Consider the following 15,230-nt stretch of genomic DNA (forward strand, 5'->3'; position numbering starts at 1 on the left):
ACCTGCCCTGCCCCCCCCCCCAACCATCCCGGCCCCGCGCTGCCGCGGCAGAGCCCGCCCAGCGCGCGCCTAATTGGCTGCGGGGGCGGGGCGGCTCATTAGGGCTGCGGGCGCGCGCGCCGCTCGCGAGCCGGCGGCGGCTGGAGCGGGGAGCGGAGCGGAGCGGCTGCACCGGCACTGCCCGCCCTCGCCTCGCCCGGCCGGGCGCGGGGCGCCTCCCGCCGCTGCGGGGAGGGGGGGAGAGGGGAGGCGGGGAAAGAAGGGGGAAGAGGAAGGGAAAAAAAAAAAAAAAAAAAAGCCAACCAAACCCCTAACCCACAAAAAAAAAAAAAAAAAAAAAGAGGCGAATTGTCTGGCTTGAGCTCGGCTCCGGAGGGACCGCGAGGAGCTTTGCATCGCTCCCGCCGCCGGCGGCGCGGGGCTGCGCGGCCAGGATGGGCGGCGGGGCCGCGCGGAGCAGCTGCCCCCCGCGCCCGGAGCGGCGGCTGCTGTTGCTGCTGGGGCTCTGCAGCTGGACGGCCGCGCTGCGAGGTAAGCGGGCACCCGCCGCCCCCGGGGCTCGCCTGTCCCCCCGGCCGGGCAGCCCGCAGCCGTGCCGGCGGCAAGTTTGCAGGGGGGTGCGGGGTGTGTGTGTGTGTGGGGGGGGGGGTCCCACCGGTTGCTCCGCGCGCGCCGGCGGTGCTGCCGCGTGCGCTTTCCCGCGCCTCCGCGGCCGGGGAGAGGGGCGCGCGCCCGGCGGCTGTCGCCTGCGGGGCTGAGGGGAGACCCCGGCAGGGAGAGAGACCCCCCCCAGCCCCCCGGGACGGGGACGGGGCGGCCCCTCCCTTCCCCCCCCCCCGGGCCGGGGCACCGTGCGCTGCGGCGGGACGGCCCGGGCGGAGCTGCGTGCGGGGGGAGCGAGGGGCACGGCGGCCGGAGCGGTGGTGGCGCCGGTCCCTCCGACCCCGGGAGCCGAGGTAACGTACCGCGAGTGGTGGCTTCGTGGGCAGGGAGGGCTCCAGGCTGAGGTGCACAAGCATCCCTGGGAATCCAGCGTGTGCGTGGATCCTTTGGGCACCGTCTTCGTGACATAGTCACGATAGCCCTGGCGACTTGGGGCTGTCCCGAAATGGTGGGGTTGGGGACGGTCGGTGATGTCTGGCAGCGGGAATCTGATTACCTGGCAGAGAACGCCAGCGCCTGAGGCTGGGTGCGCATACACCTGAGCGCGTGTATTTTTTAACGTACCTGTGAGGTATTTGACACGCTGGGAGCCCTTTTTTTTTTAATTAAACTTTTCCCTGGTAAATCACGTGAGTGACACAATCTCTTTAGGGTAAAAAGCCCAAGGATGCGGGCAGCTCCTCGCCGGCTGGCATCCCTGACACCTGGGCTGGCGCTGCTGGACTTGTCAAAGTCCTGGGGGTGCCTGGGGAGCAGGGGGCAACCGAGCGTTACCTTATCCCTTCTGCTGTTGATAAGACATAGTTTCTGTATTTTGAGTCTGTAATCACACATTTTTACAGACGGCTTATTTTTACAGAACGGAGTAATCGGACTTGTTAAGTCCTAAAAGATTGCTCTCGCTGTTTGGATGCTAGCAGCTCTGTGGAGGGCTCTCTGCGTGCCCATTGTGTCTGTGCTTCCATTTTCTGTTGTGTGCGCTGTATTGGGTTTGGGCTCTGTATAGGAACTCATCCGCGGGCAGCTGGCAAGTTGTGGCGTCTGGCCACAGCTCCTGGGAGCCTCGCTGGCCCCTTGCCTGCTGTGCTCTGTCAAGTCCAGTGACTGGTCCAGCAGAGGGGAGTTCTGAGAGGCTCCTGTGTAACGGATAAAATATGGCCTTTTGGTGGTTCTTTGGAAAAAAACCCCAAAAAACTCCAAACAAACAAACAAACCCCTCACACGCTTCACAGAACAGTGAAATGAATGATGAGTCTAGAATGAAGTCTAGTATTTCTTAGCACTTTCGTCAAGAAACACCTGTGACTGCAAAAGAATGCATGTGTATTAGTGGTGTGAGGTGGTTATTGCCTTTTGTTTTACATGTCTGGTACAACTCCGTAGCAGTTTTGCACTGCGTGAAGTACGGTCAGGATCAGGCCCTGTAAGCATCTGAAATTTCATACTGCAAGTCATGTGTAGCAGGGTGGCTCTTCTGTTGCTGTTAAGGAAAAAAAATTCAACTATTTAATTAAAATCTGCCACACAGGACATTTCAAGTTCTAGACTGGAGCAGAGTTGGTTTTGGACGTTATTCTGAGGAAGAACAGTGTGGTTTTTTCATCAGTTTGGTGCCTGCAGTCTGTCAGTTGTGATGTTGCATAGTGTTTACTTGTAGCTTTGGCTTAAGCAGTTAACAACCCATTGAGCTGTGAGATTTTAGTTTATGAAGTTGTTTAAAAGCTGCCTTTGAAACATTATATTCCAGGATTCTATTCTGAATGGGGATTCAAAAAAGAAATGATTGTAGATACTCTTCACACAGCATTTTAGATCTATTGGAATTAATATACATATATATAGCTTTGGGCATTTATTTTACAGGGAAAATTACAAAGACACTATGGTAATTTGAAAATGAGTCGCTAATATTTATTATCTAATTGATGCATTGAACTGATTTGGGGCTGCATGTGTCTGAATAAAGATGTCTGTAAAACATGAACATTAGTATTCTTCTGTGTCTTGATATTAAAGCCTAAAGCTATGTGTTACATGCTGGGCTTAGATCTGAGTACGTTTTGTTCTAAACAAGCATTGTTTAGGGATTTTCCTTTTCCAATAGTATGGCACTTACTGTACGGCTTGGTAGCCACTGCATATTGCTGCTGATTTTATTATGATAAAAGGCTTCACTAAGCTACCTAATGGAATATGGGTGGGTCTGTGGGCAGTAAGCTGTTGAAGCAAGTATCTCCTTTGAGCCTGAAAATTTTGCAGTATTTTTTTAAATTGTTTTTTAACATAAAAAGCACTGATAACATGCAGTCCAGAAAGCTGCATATTTGAAGTATTATTCTGCATCTAGCAAACAAGACAACAAACCAGCCTCTGGACAGGAGAGCTCTTGGAGAAATAATGCTGGTTTTAGGAAAGTAAAAATAGCAAATTCTATTGATGCTGAAATAAATCTAGTGGTGAAGACAGGATTGGTGTGCAAGTTATCTGTGTCCTGATTGTACCTTTTGTCTTGCATTTAATAATGCCCTTGTGCAAATTAGATGAGCTTCCATTTATTTCAAGTGGGCTAGAATTTCATTTGCGTATCTGAGAATTCTGTCCATATTTGCAGAGTACTTCATTGTTACCAGCTTAGAGCCGTGTAGGAGCTATCACTGGTGCTCTATTTGAGGAATGTTGTTGACTTGCTGCGGCCAGCTCTGCTTCAGAGTTTACACTGCATTAGCGGAGTAGGGAGGGTTTTTTTAGGTGTCCTGATTTCTGCATCCAAAAGAAAGTATTTTATTTCTGATGCTTTATTAGACTGTCTCAAGTTTTCTTTCTCTGTTCCTGATACCCTGCTGAGAGTAAAGCTGTTTGATTATTTGTAAGTACTTTCAACAGTTTACTATTTGAAATATTCCTGACATGCCAGCCCCAACTGAATACGCACTGTGTCAGCATATTGATTTATTTGATCTTAAAGTGTGCATGTTATTAATATCTCAGCTAGGTGTAGACTTGAAATATTCTTAATGAGTGACATAGGAGTAAACAAAAATTAAGGCAAGACATGGGTGCTTTAGGAATCTCTTTTATGACTTTGTTCAAATCACTCTATTCAGATAATGTTGTATTTTTGGTTTGTTAGGACAAAACTTTCATTACAGTAGCAAACCACATGTTCTGCTTTGAGCCATCCTTCAGGGTTGAAGTGTGTCGCGTGTTAAATGGGTTTCTCTGTCAATGTTTGTATTGCTTAACTTTGTAACTATTCAGAAAACAAACTTCCTTTACATGTGGGTTTGTTTACTAAACAGTTTATCACCTTTCTGAGATCTTCACAATGATACAGGCTCAGTTTGACAGAGATAGCATTGCTCAGTAAGGTTTCAAAAGAAATAATTTTTTTCTAAAACCACAGGAAATCTGGGGGCTCTAAAGATCTGGGTGCAGGATGCAGAAGTTGTCACATTACATTTTGGAACTCATGAAGTATCTATGTGTGTATCTTTTTTCAAGTCATTGTCCAGTTTTGTTAAGGCTTCTGTTCAGTCCTGAATTTTTTTCTGCATTCATTGCTGTCTTGTAACATAGGAAAGAGTGGGAAAGTCTGAACATTCCTTTTGAGTGTAAGACATGAATGTGCTCTGGTTTTGTCTCTTATAGAATGATAATCCTTATGAGGATTGTTTTAGTTTGCACTCTGATAATACTTGAGTACATTACTGCTTTGCACAGGGAGCATACTATGAATTTCTGGAATGTCACAGATCAGAATGGCAGTGAGTTTTCCGTGTTTTACTCAAACAAAAACCTGAAGAGCTACGCATGTGATCCTGTCCTGGAAGCGAGGTGTGCACAGCCTCCATCATGTGCTTTCTAACACATGCATCTCTGTGAAAATACTTAATTTTTGGAAAGACAGGATAATTTCTCCCTTTAAGGTGGTGTATTGCAGGGGTGGTTTTTCTTGGCTTATCCTTTGTACACACGTGCTTGTTCATATATGTCCTCAAGAGATGTGTAATTTCTGTCTCTTCAGATGTAGAGAATAAAGCTTGAGATGTACAGGGGTGAAATGAGCTTTCCGTGCCATGAAAAAAAATTTCCGTCTTCATTACAGTATGAGGACTCGTATCAAGATGAATTTTCACCAGGGCAGAATAGAAGCTAATCTGGTGATATTTTCCACAGTGAATTGCAGAGGGCAAATACAAATAGTATGGTGTATGCTAAGATGGAAAATTACTTATGGTGCGAGGGACTCCACAGGGCCACTTGATGTATCTTTTCTGTATTTTGAGTCCTGCTTTCTGTTGAAAGGTGGAGTCTGGGGAAAAGAACAGAGTTTTAACACCAGAGGCTGCTGTTTCAGTTGTTTTTAGATGCTGCTGCTGTTGCAGTGAAGCAGATGGTCAGATTCATTTCTATAAAATACAAAAATGTTTCGTTTTCTGTTTATTCTTTTAAAGAACTTTTATAGTCATGTATCATGTGGCCTTAGCTTAAAGCATGAGTATTTGCAAGTATGAATTTTTCTGTGCTTCATCATATCTTGTTAGAGGTCAATAAACCACATTTCAGAGCACTTGCAAGTAGGCATTAGAAGATGCAAATACCATGTACAAGATGAAGTAATCTAAACCTTGTAGTTCACCTGCATTATTATGATCAATGACATTTTCAACCGTCTTCCCCTCCCCACCCACCCTTTTGTGGCCTTCTTTGACACCATTAAAAAAAATTCTGTTAATAAAGAAACCGTTATTGCAGGCTTCTGGTTGGTGGAGTGCAGTTACTTGCCTGATACTGTTTAGTGCCAAATGCTTTATAGGAACTTCCATGCAGGGGATGCTGGAGGGCAATTACACTCAAATGTGATGTACCCTAATGAGTATTCTGCCGATTACTGCTGTAGGTGCTTTTGTCTGCTTTTTGCCTGTTTCTTTTTTGAATTTTAGAAAGTTACAGACCTCAGTGAAGCCCTAATGCACTGAGTTCATTTCGGTTAAAATATTTCTGTTAGGAAGCTTAGCATGGCTTGAATTTATTCAGCAATTAGCTTGCTTTTGGATTATTGAAGAGGATGAATAGGCAGTATCTAATTAATTTACTTATACAAGGTATTCTCTGTGCAATACTGTGTCTGTATTGAGGTAGAACAATGATGTATTAACGTGGTTTTTCAGACAAGAATATATATGTGAGATTACATGCATGCATCGTAAACAGAATTTCAGCACACAGCTATCCTACCCTTTATATGCTTTGCTGAAGTGTTACCGTACATGTTTGAAATTCTTACTGTGAACGTCTCATTGGAAACCTCTGCTTAGTGTGTCACGGAAAGAGAAAAATACAAGCCGCCAATGACCTTAATTTCTGGATAACAATGTCCTGAAGAGTTTTCGAAAGACACAAACCTATTGCAAGCCACTGAAGGAGAAGCAGCCTGCATCTGGACAGTTCCTATGGAAGACCAATGCAAACTGGCAAGTCCTAATGCTGGTTAGCCACTCTGCATCCAACTGATGCTGGCCACGACTAGGTTGCCATCCAAGGGGAAGCTGGCCTGTGAAGGGGCTCGCTTTAGATGCCAAGTATGTGCTCTACGCATCTACTGTTTCACAGAAAAAAATGTTTTGAGTAAAATCTCTGCCTTTAATGGGCATGCCAGGCAGCTTTACAAGGTGGAGGTGGCATAAAGCTGTAGCAGCCAGTCTGTGAATGCTACAGACCAGTTTTCTGTCCTGTCTGGACTGTATAATTGCAGTCATTACCAGTTCTGTAACTGTCATGACTAGGGAATTAGGGAACCTGCGATTTAGTTGCAGCTCCAGAGCTGACCGGTGTGTAACCTTGCAGAAAGTGACTTTGTGGTGAGAGTTAACTTCCCTGGCCCTGTGTACAGTATCGGCCCAGTAAGGGTTCGGGCGTAATTTTAAATGGTCTCTGTACTTTGAAGGTCCAATGGATGCTTGAATACTTGAACTGCCATAATAGAAGTGCATAATTAATCTGTAGATAGAGCTTATTGAATGTGTCTAAACATAAAAATTGTAGTCAAAATGAATGGAAATAGTATAGCCGAGCTCTTTTTTGTTTTGTTGCGTCCATGCCTGTTTTGAAAAAGCAATAGGAACAACAAGAGGAAAACTTTTTAAAAATTGCTTCTGCCTTTTTCCAGGAGACCTGCTTTTTGTCTTTAGGCTGAATGGAGAATTAAAATAACATTTAACAGGCTTTTATGTCTAACTTGTGTTGAATGTCAAAAAGCTTTTTGAGAAAAATCTGCTTCTGGTTGATGAGAGTTTTATTTGTAGAAGGATAAACCAAATATTTTGGATTTTGTACTGTGCATGTTTTAGTGCTCTTTGACTCGCTGCACAGAAAACTGAAATACCATTGCAGGTTGCTCATGTGTAAATGGTTAAAAGAAGTGTTATCTTGTTGTGTGGTTAGATATGCTTAATTTTTTTTCAGCAGAAAGTGCTTTTGTGGATCTAAAACTTCTTTTCTGTGAGCGTTTCTGCATGTGGAATTGAATTGCTTGAATCCTGGCAGACAGTGAACATAAAAAGAGCAAACATGGAGATTTCTTATAAATTGTGAACAGTTATTCACAAAATTGCTTCTATACTTGCACCATTCCAATTAATGAATTGCATTACAGAAAAACAAATTTGCTCTATTAATTGAATTCAACCTTTCATGTAAAGCCATATCTGATTTGCGGTTCCACAGATGTGTCTATGACTTTTATGGTGACAGATGCTTCAGGTTAGCTGTGTTCTAGGCCAGATTTAAAACTGCTAAAGATCTGTGGTAAGCCGTTACTCTTTGAAATATTAATTTCAACTTCTACCTTCTTGTCCGATAGGACAAGGGGTAATGGCTTTACACTGAAAGAGGGTAAACTTAGATGAGATATTGGGCAGAAATTCTGTGCTGTGAGGGTGGTGAGGTGCTGGCATGGGCTGCCCAGAGCAGCTGTGGGTGCCCCATCCCTGGCAGTGCCCAGGGCCCGGCTGGACGGGGCTGGGGGCTGCTGGGAGGGGTCCCTGCCCGTGGCAGGGGGTGGCACTGGGTGGGCTTTAAGATCCCTTCCAACACAAACCGTTCTATGATTCAGGAGGTATTTGCTGCTGCTGACACATACAGTGCTAGTTTTGAGTTGGAACTTTTTGGTTTGTGTCTTTCAACTTGGCTGTAAAGAACATGGGCTGTTTGAAATAAAAACGTTGTGTTGGGTAGCGGTTAACAACACTTCGCCTGTCGGAGCTCTGTACCGCAGGTCAGTTGTGAGTAGGGGGGACACACTTGAAGGCAGTAGCCGGTGCATATACTTAATGCATGTCATTCCTCTTTAGCAGTACATCCTAAATGAAGGCTTCCAGATAAAATTCTGAATGTTGTTATTCACATCATGTAGTTCTCAGAGCAAAGTAATTTTGCAATAATACAGATTTGTTAAAATAGCTTTATAATTCTGGATATATTCTTTTCCTGGAAAATTGTGCGTTCTTAAGACTTTGAGCCTCCTTATATGGCTCATAGTCAAATAATAAGTGATTTCCCTCTTATAAAAAGAGTAAAAGGAGCTGACAAGTATTCTGGTGATAAATATAGCAGTGAAAAAAATGCGTATTTAGCATTATAAACTATAGAATCCTGATAGAATCAATGGGTCAAATGTGTAGATCCAAGGTTGAAGTGACTTGGTATATCTTAAGCTAAGATGGAGTAACATGAAGTGAGATGCTGGAGATTTGTCTTCTTTTTCTGCCTGCTGCATTCATTCTGATGTTGGTTGAGGTTTTTGGGACCTGTAATAAGCTAGAGCGGTATCAGGCCTGGTATATATTATTTATTTTTGAGCGAATGCTAACATCTCAATTTATTGCAAAGGGCTATGCAGTGAATAATTTTGTATAACGAAAAGTTTCCAGGTCTCAACATTTAATTTTGATCAACCAAAGTATGAAACTAGCCTTTTGAAAGGTTTTGTGAGTAAAATACCAGGACAGTAAGTAATCTTGTAGCTAGGGCTTTCGTGTAGAGCAGAAAGGGTCTGTATGTAGGTTTGGGGAGTCTGTCTGGCAGTTGCATCTGGGACTGAGAAACATTGCTGTAAGGTGTTTTGCTGGTGCTGAAGCACGGCGGTTTCTCGGAGGAGAACGGAGGAGGATTGCTTGGAGCTTTCAGGCTGCTCCATTGTTGGAGGTACGCCGGCCTGACTTCAGGAGCAGAAGGTTGGCAGTATATTTAACCCTATTTTTGTATATGTAACCCTATTTTTAACACTTTGTTATAGGGAAAACATGTTTATTTGTGCATTCTTTCTTGTTATCAGTCCAGCTTTTTAGGCTTCTTCTAAACAGAAAGCAAATTCAGTAAAATTAATTTGGTTTCTAATAAATAGTGGTAGTACGTTGAAAGTGGAAGCAAGTTAGTCCTTTCCAGTTGTCATCTGGTAACATCGTTTATAGTTCTACTGAATACCCAGAGGCATTCCATTATTACTGAATTTGCCACAGTAACAGCAAAACTCCTTCTACTCCCACTATAATATTAAAAACGTAGGACTTATTTTGTGTCAAATGAGCTAACAAAATAAAAGATGAATTTAAAGTATTTAATCTGTCAGCATCAATGAATCTAAGAGGATTATCATTCCATTATGGTTAATAGATTTTTTTCCAAAGATAACTTTGCTACTTGACTTGCCTATTTCTGTGAAGATTGTTGCAGATCTAATTTAGACTACAATTTAAATATTCCTGCTCTATTTTGATTGAATCTGGGAGTTAGTAACGTGGTACCTGCCTTATGCTGAGCTTGATAACTTTGTTTCAATTACCTGAATGCAAACTCTCATTCTTGTATCTTTAATTCTTCCTAAAGATTGTGTAGTGTTTTCTGTTTTGAGTTGTACTAAACATGGCTTAACAGTTCAAGCTTGAGAGCTGTAATTTAGCAACTGACGTGCCAACTTCTCCTTGCTTCCTTCCTAAGGAATTAATGAGAAATTGGAATAGTGAGAATAAAAATCAGGGTTACCCTTGTGATGGTTTTCTTCCTACTCCATAAAATGAGTAGCAAAATTCCCATTGATGTACCCTAGTGTAAGGAAAAGGCCCTGAAGATTGGGTTTCTTATCTTCTGAGCCATCATATCTTCATCCACATGTTGAAGTGGACAGCGATGTGTTAAGTTTCTAAGAGATAAACTGGTATAACTTCATTTGATGCCCTAAAGAAATAGAACGCGAACACTTGTATCTTCCTTCCACCTCCCCATACAAACTCTGTGGAGGAGAGAGAAGAGTACATAGTAGGTGGAGAAACTCCCTGATTTTAGTGAGAGCCCTGGGCTGTAACTTTTGACTTACGTAACTATAATAATGCCCTCACAAAGGTCTTGCAGTTCAACGATTAGAAGTGCAGTAGTAAAAGGAGAGTGTATGGTGATAGATATTAGTCCCAGCAAGTAAGATCTCACTATCATATTACATGCTGAATTTTTCGTCAGAAGGTTATCATGAGATTTTGCAGCATATATGATATTTCACTAAGTTGTAGGTAAAAATTAGAAAGTTTTCAGTGATGCTAACCACTAGTGAGTTGTAATGAGGTGTTGTTACTGTTTGGTTAGTGGAATTATTTTAGCTACATCTGGGTGGAGTGATGCACCCCTAAAATTTAGAATTTAGCAGATCCTTAGTCCTTTCGTAAGACAAACCACAGATTATGTGTAAATGAAGACTGAATCAACCTCTTACAGCTGTAATCGTCTCCCAAATTAGCATCACAGTGCTGTAGTTTATGATGTCAGACTGAATTACATGGCTATTGAAATGCCACGGTGTACTTAAAAAACTGTTTGAAATCTGTGAATAATTTAAGGACTTTCAGTTTCCAATATTATTTAGTGCTTTTCTCTAGTTTGCTGTTTCTAATCACCAAGGGTTTTTTTTGATGAATACATTAAATGCAGAAAAGCTGGCAAATGTAAGAGCAAGACCCCTTCACAAGCTGAACAGTGATGGAATACTGTGGTAGGAGGGGAGCAGACTAGTAAAACACTGTAAATGGTGACCACAGTGTTCTGAGCTCTCATCACCTATTTGATGTAAGGTTGTGTCTGTAACTGTGTGACATTTCTAGCTGGCTGGTTTTACCATTTCCAGTAGAACAGCTTCAGCAGCCATGAACTGATTTGTGCATTTGTGTTTGAAATACAGCCATGCTCTTTAGCACTTTTACCCCTTGAAGATATGAAAGCACTCAAGAGATTTTGTTTTTTTTTTTCAAAGGGCAGGAGCAATGTTAGTAAAAGGGAGGAGGGGTACAGAAAACTGACTGATCTCCCTCTATATTTTTTTGAAAGTACTGTTACTGAAATACTCTATAAATGTTCTCTGGCATCTTCTAGTTGAATGAAGGGGTAGCGGAGGTGAAAGGTGAAGGACCTTCTTTCTGCTGCCCAGATGTTCTGGCATTGTGTGGACTGTTTGCTGTTTCTCTTTAGAGATTTACCTCACGTAAAAGATAAAATAAGACTAAATGTATTGGAGCTAATTCAGACTCCTGCTGCTGCCTGCTGTGGTGGTGGTTAGCCAGCCTACAAGCCCCCCTCAATGAAATCATAGCCATTAAGAACCTAGCAGAACTATTCTCGAGAGGTTTTTGTGCTTTCAGAATGTCAGTTACAGTTACAGTCTCCTCAGTCCTGTGGGGACAAAAGATACACCTGTCACAATGGAAACAAGTAACAACCGCTCTGCGGTCCCCTTGCGTTCAGCTGTACTGCACCTGCTGCAGTACCATGCAGCCTGGAATGTTCCGTCATCCTGGCCTGTCACACTTCACCTCTAAAGCAACTTCACATGAGAAGGTAGAAAAAGCTGCTACTGGAAAATAGGACTTTGCCTGGTTTTGGTTCGTGTTTTTAACCCCTGCTTTCTTTGCAGGCATACACAGTAAAAATCCACAGAATGCTCACAGCTCACACAGTGGAGGTTTGGTGGTTGTTTTTCTTTTGAAATGCTTTAGTTGATCTAGATTTATAATGCTTTGTTAAAGGTATAAAATGTTTTATAGGGGATCAAGCTGTTTTTCATATGGGGTAGACAGGAAGGAACCCCATTAATTCAAGAGTTGTTACGGAGGTGGGGGAGTACCTGCTTCATTTTTTTCAGTGCGCAGTACATCTGGAAGTAAACAGCTGCATATTCTTGCTTTCTGTTTTTGTTGTTCTTGTGTGTTTGGTTTTTTTTTAAGCTGGCCAGTGACAGAATGACATATCGTGTCCAGCCAAAACATTGGCTTGTACACATAGGACTACAGTTTGCTGCCCTGTGGGTCTTTTTGCCATGTCACGCAGAAGGAATGTCACATGTCACACAAAAAGGGAAGCAATGAATTTTGACTCAGCCTCAAATGAAACTTGTAGAAACAAGCTTTGATTAAAAAAATAAAAATAATAATAATAATGGGGACCCTGTGCTCTAAGTTGGCTTCTGATTACTTTAGATGGGGTTGATCTTTGCACAGGTACTTGTAAAGGGGCATTCCACCTGCAAAGAATCTGAACTTTTGGGAGAGCAAAAAGCTCTGCTGTTGCTAGAGTAACTTAGGAGATACTCATTCTGATCTGGGCTCCAGTGTCCTGCAAGCAAGCTGTATTTCTCTGCGGTGAAGGCTCACTATTAAGCCCTAGCTGATGATGATGCATAGTAATGGCTTGTCGTGCTTCTCCAGAGCTAGCCTGACCCAGCAGCCAGCTTAAAATTCATGTATGGTATCAGTTGTGAAGCAATGTCTGAAACCCATAAAGAGGGCTGCAATATTCTAATTTATTACTAGTACCTCTTTTATGCCCATTGAACTGTTCCAGTCTTTCCACAGTTGATTGTTCTTTCCTGCAGTAATGGTGGAGGGGGAAGGAAGGAGAGAAAAAGTTCCCTTCCCACATAGGCATGTTGCTACTTCCAAGCAACCTTTTGCCTCTAAAATAGGTATCTCTAATAAGATAATGCAAGAGAAATGGATCACTTAATAAAGGGGAGTCAAGTGCATATGGAATAAATAACATCTATAAACAGTAGTTTGTTATAATGAGATCTGCCACAGCTGAGGGAAGTTTGCTTCCATTTTTATATAATTACTTTAGCTTGGTAATGCTAAAGTGCATTCTTGAAAAAACTTCAAATCAAGCTAGAGAGGGTGATTTTTTGCTGTGAATGAATTGAACACATTGCACTATCTTTCAAAACACTTCAATGTGTATTATCAAGACTTCTTATTTAACCAAGCTTTGTGGTGAAATCCTTTATTATCTGTTGCGACATGCGTTGTGCTCACACACCATGCTTACTTCATGGAGTTTCCAGTGTGACTTTCAAATTTCCAGTATTTTCAACAAAATGTAGCTGACATCTAAAAACCTCCAGGTGGAAACATTGTTTCATTATTTGTTAGCTGCTTTTTTGTTTGTCTTCTAGTGCTTTTCTCTTGGTTTAGGCTGAAGATTTTCTTTTCTCTTGCCTCTGTGGGATTAAGTTGGATCTGAGATTGAAAAGAGATAGCAGTTAGACAGGGAATGAGGATGAGGAAATACAATCTATATAAATAAAATAGCTTCCATTCCTAGGAACAAGCACAGAACTTGTTTTAAGCCCAAGCTGTTCTTGCAGCAGTAAGAGAAACCCTCTTCATGGCTATTTAAAGTGCTGTCTCAGTGGTTTAATAAAAACAATTCATGAAATTCTGCTCAAGCATCTGATACTGCACGTATCATAGCAATGAAACACAGCTATTATTTTTGCTCTTGATAGTGATGTGTGCCTCAAAAGGGATGTTGCAACATACCGCTTTCTCTGTTAGTGAAGGAAGTTCTGTTGCAATTCCTCGTCTCTGTTGTCTCCTTAATGCAGAAAAAGTGGGTAACTCATATGTAGTATTTCAGCCATTCCCCAGCTGTCCTTGAAATACTGGTACAGAACAGTGTTACATGTGTGTTGGTTTTGTGAAGGAAGTACAAGATACTAGTGAGCAAGCTGGATTTTGATCAGGGCAGCTAAGCATTCTGCTGCTGCTGTCCTAATGTATCTGTGATTTCCGCTTGCTAGTAGCGCTATGACTTTAAGCAGGCTACAGTCACCTTTGCAACCCTTTTTGTGTAGACTGCTTTGTAATATTTATTGCTACGTAGCTGTCCACAGACAATGCATCTTGATAGTTTTTAATACTAAAATACTGGAAACAAGGGTACTTGTTTTGCTTTAGTGCATTGTCTGGAAGAACTTGCTTACAAGTGTAGAGCAAATAGGGTTGATCAAAGGATTGTAGCCTTATTTTTTAGGTGGTGAATGTATTATATTGGCTGTTGAGTGGCTTCCCAGTAAAACAGATTTGTCACTGGCAAGTATTAATAAAGATTTAGACTGTTCCATGAATAGACTTCTATACAGAGTACTGAGGTGATGTCTTGTATTTATGAAAACAGATTTTGACCTCTGCATTATCTTTAAGCTATTTCTGCTGGAGATCAGCAAATCTCCTGTGGCTATTACTGTTGTAGTAACCTATTCCACTGATTTGGCAATACAAATTTCTCAGTAACAACACAAAGTGAGTTCTTTTCATAAAGAGAAGATAATGACAAGGTGACTATTGAGAGTGTCTTTTTATCATGTCAAGAATCTTTTAAGACTTTAATTGAAGAAGTTGGGTAGCTGTTAGTGGTCCTGCAGACACACGTTTGCATATTTGTGCATAGTTTTTGTGGGACTGGTTAGAAGACTAGAGATCTACAGGATTCACAGAAGATTACGCAGTTGGGTAGGTGTATGAGTTGCCTACATATTTCCTACCTCCAGTTCAGCAGTCAGAGGAGGATATGTGGATCTTTCAGCAATTCTTCATTTGCTGTATGTGACTTCTAAGATGCATCCAGAAAGGTTTGGTTTCCATGAGTGACATTGAGGCAAGTAAGAATGAAAGTAATTTCATTTATAGTATCGTTACTTGCAGTCTTTTCTTTATCTTCATGTTTGCTTTCAAATGATAGACAAGCTTCTTGATGGATGGAAATGAAAACTTCACTACTTAAACAGGGTCAGTACCTCTCGGGTAAATTCAGTCTCTACCAAATATTCATTTCATAATTGGGTGAATGTAAGTAGTGATATAAAAAGTACCTCCCTAGTTGTACAGTGGGTTAAAATTAAGAAAACCTCCACTATTTTATTCCAGCCACTGGAGTATAACACCTAACTGTGTATCTGTGCAGAAATCAACAAGGTAATACATATACATTTGAAAAGCTGGGGTACAATAGAAATCTCCAACATGCTGTGTTATTTTGTTATTCTGCGTAGTGTCTATAGAAATGATCACATTACATTTTTAAAACATCTATGACACCCTTCCCTTTGCGCAAGATGAGTCAATAAATTAATAAGTTGTAACTGTCCTGCTGGTGGTGGTACTCCTCGTAGGCTGCTCATTGTGAGCATGTAAGTTAAATGTAGTGTGTCTGCTACAGTACGAAACTGAGTTCATAATCAGCATTTGCTGTCC

General features: G+C 42.0%; 1 protein-coding gene across 2 annotated transcripts in view; it reads left to right on the forward strand.

Annotated features, from left to right (window-relative positions):
* Positions 1-316: 316 nt before the first annotated feature.
* UNC5D (unc-5 netrin receptor D) overlaps positions 317-15,230 on the forward strand; it is a 168,496-nt gene continuing 153,582 nt past the window's right edge. For both annotated transcript variants that reach the window (XM_056321718.1, XM_056321720.1), the window contains exon 1: positions 317-531. In XM_056321718.1, coding sequence (XP_056177693.1) covers positions 435-531 — 97 coding nt within the window. In that variant the 5' untranslated portion in view covers positions 317-434. The remainder of the gene's footprint in view (positions 532-15,230) is intronic.

The sequence above is a fragment of the Falco biarmicus genome, chromosome 18, assembly GCF_023638135.1.
Source record: "Falco biarmicus isolate bFalBia1 chromosome 18, bFalBia1.pri, whole genome shotgun sequence".
In the NCBI taxonomy this organism is placed as follows: domain Eukaryota; kingdom Metazoa; phylum Chordata; class Aves; order Falconiformes; family Falconidae; genus Falco; species Falco biarmicus.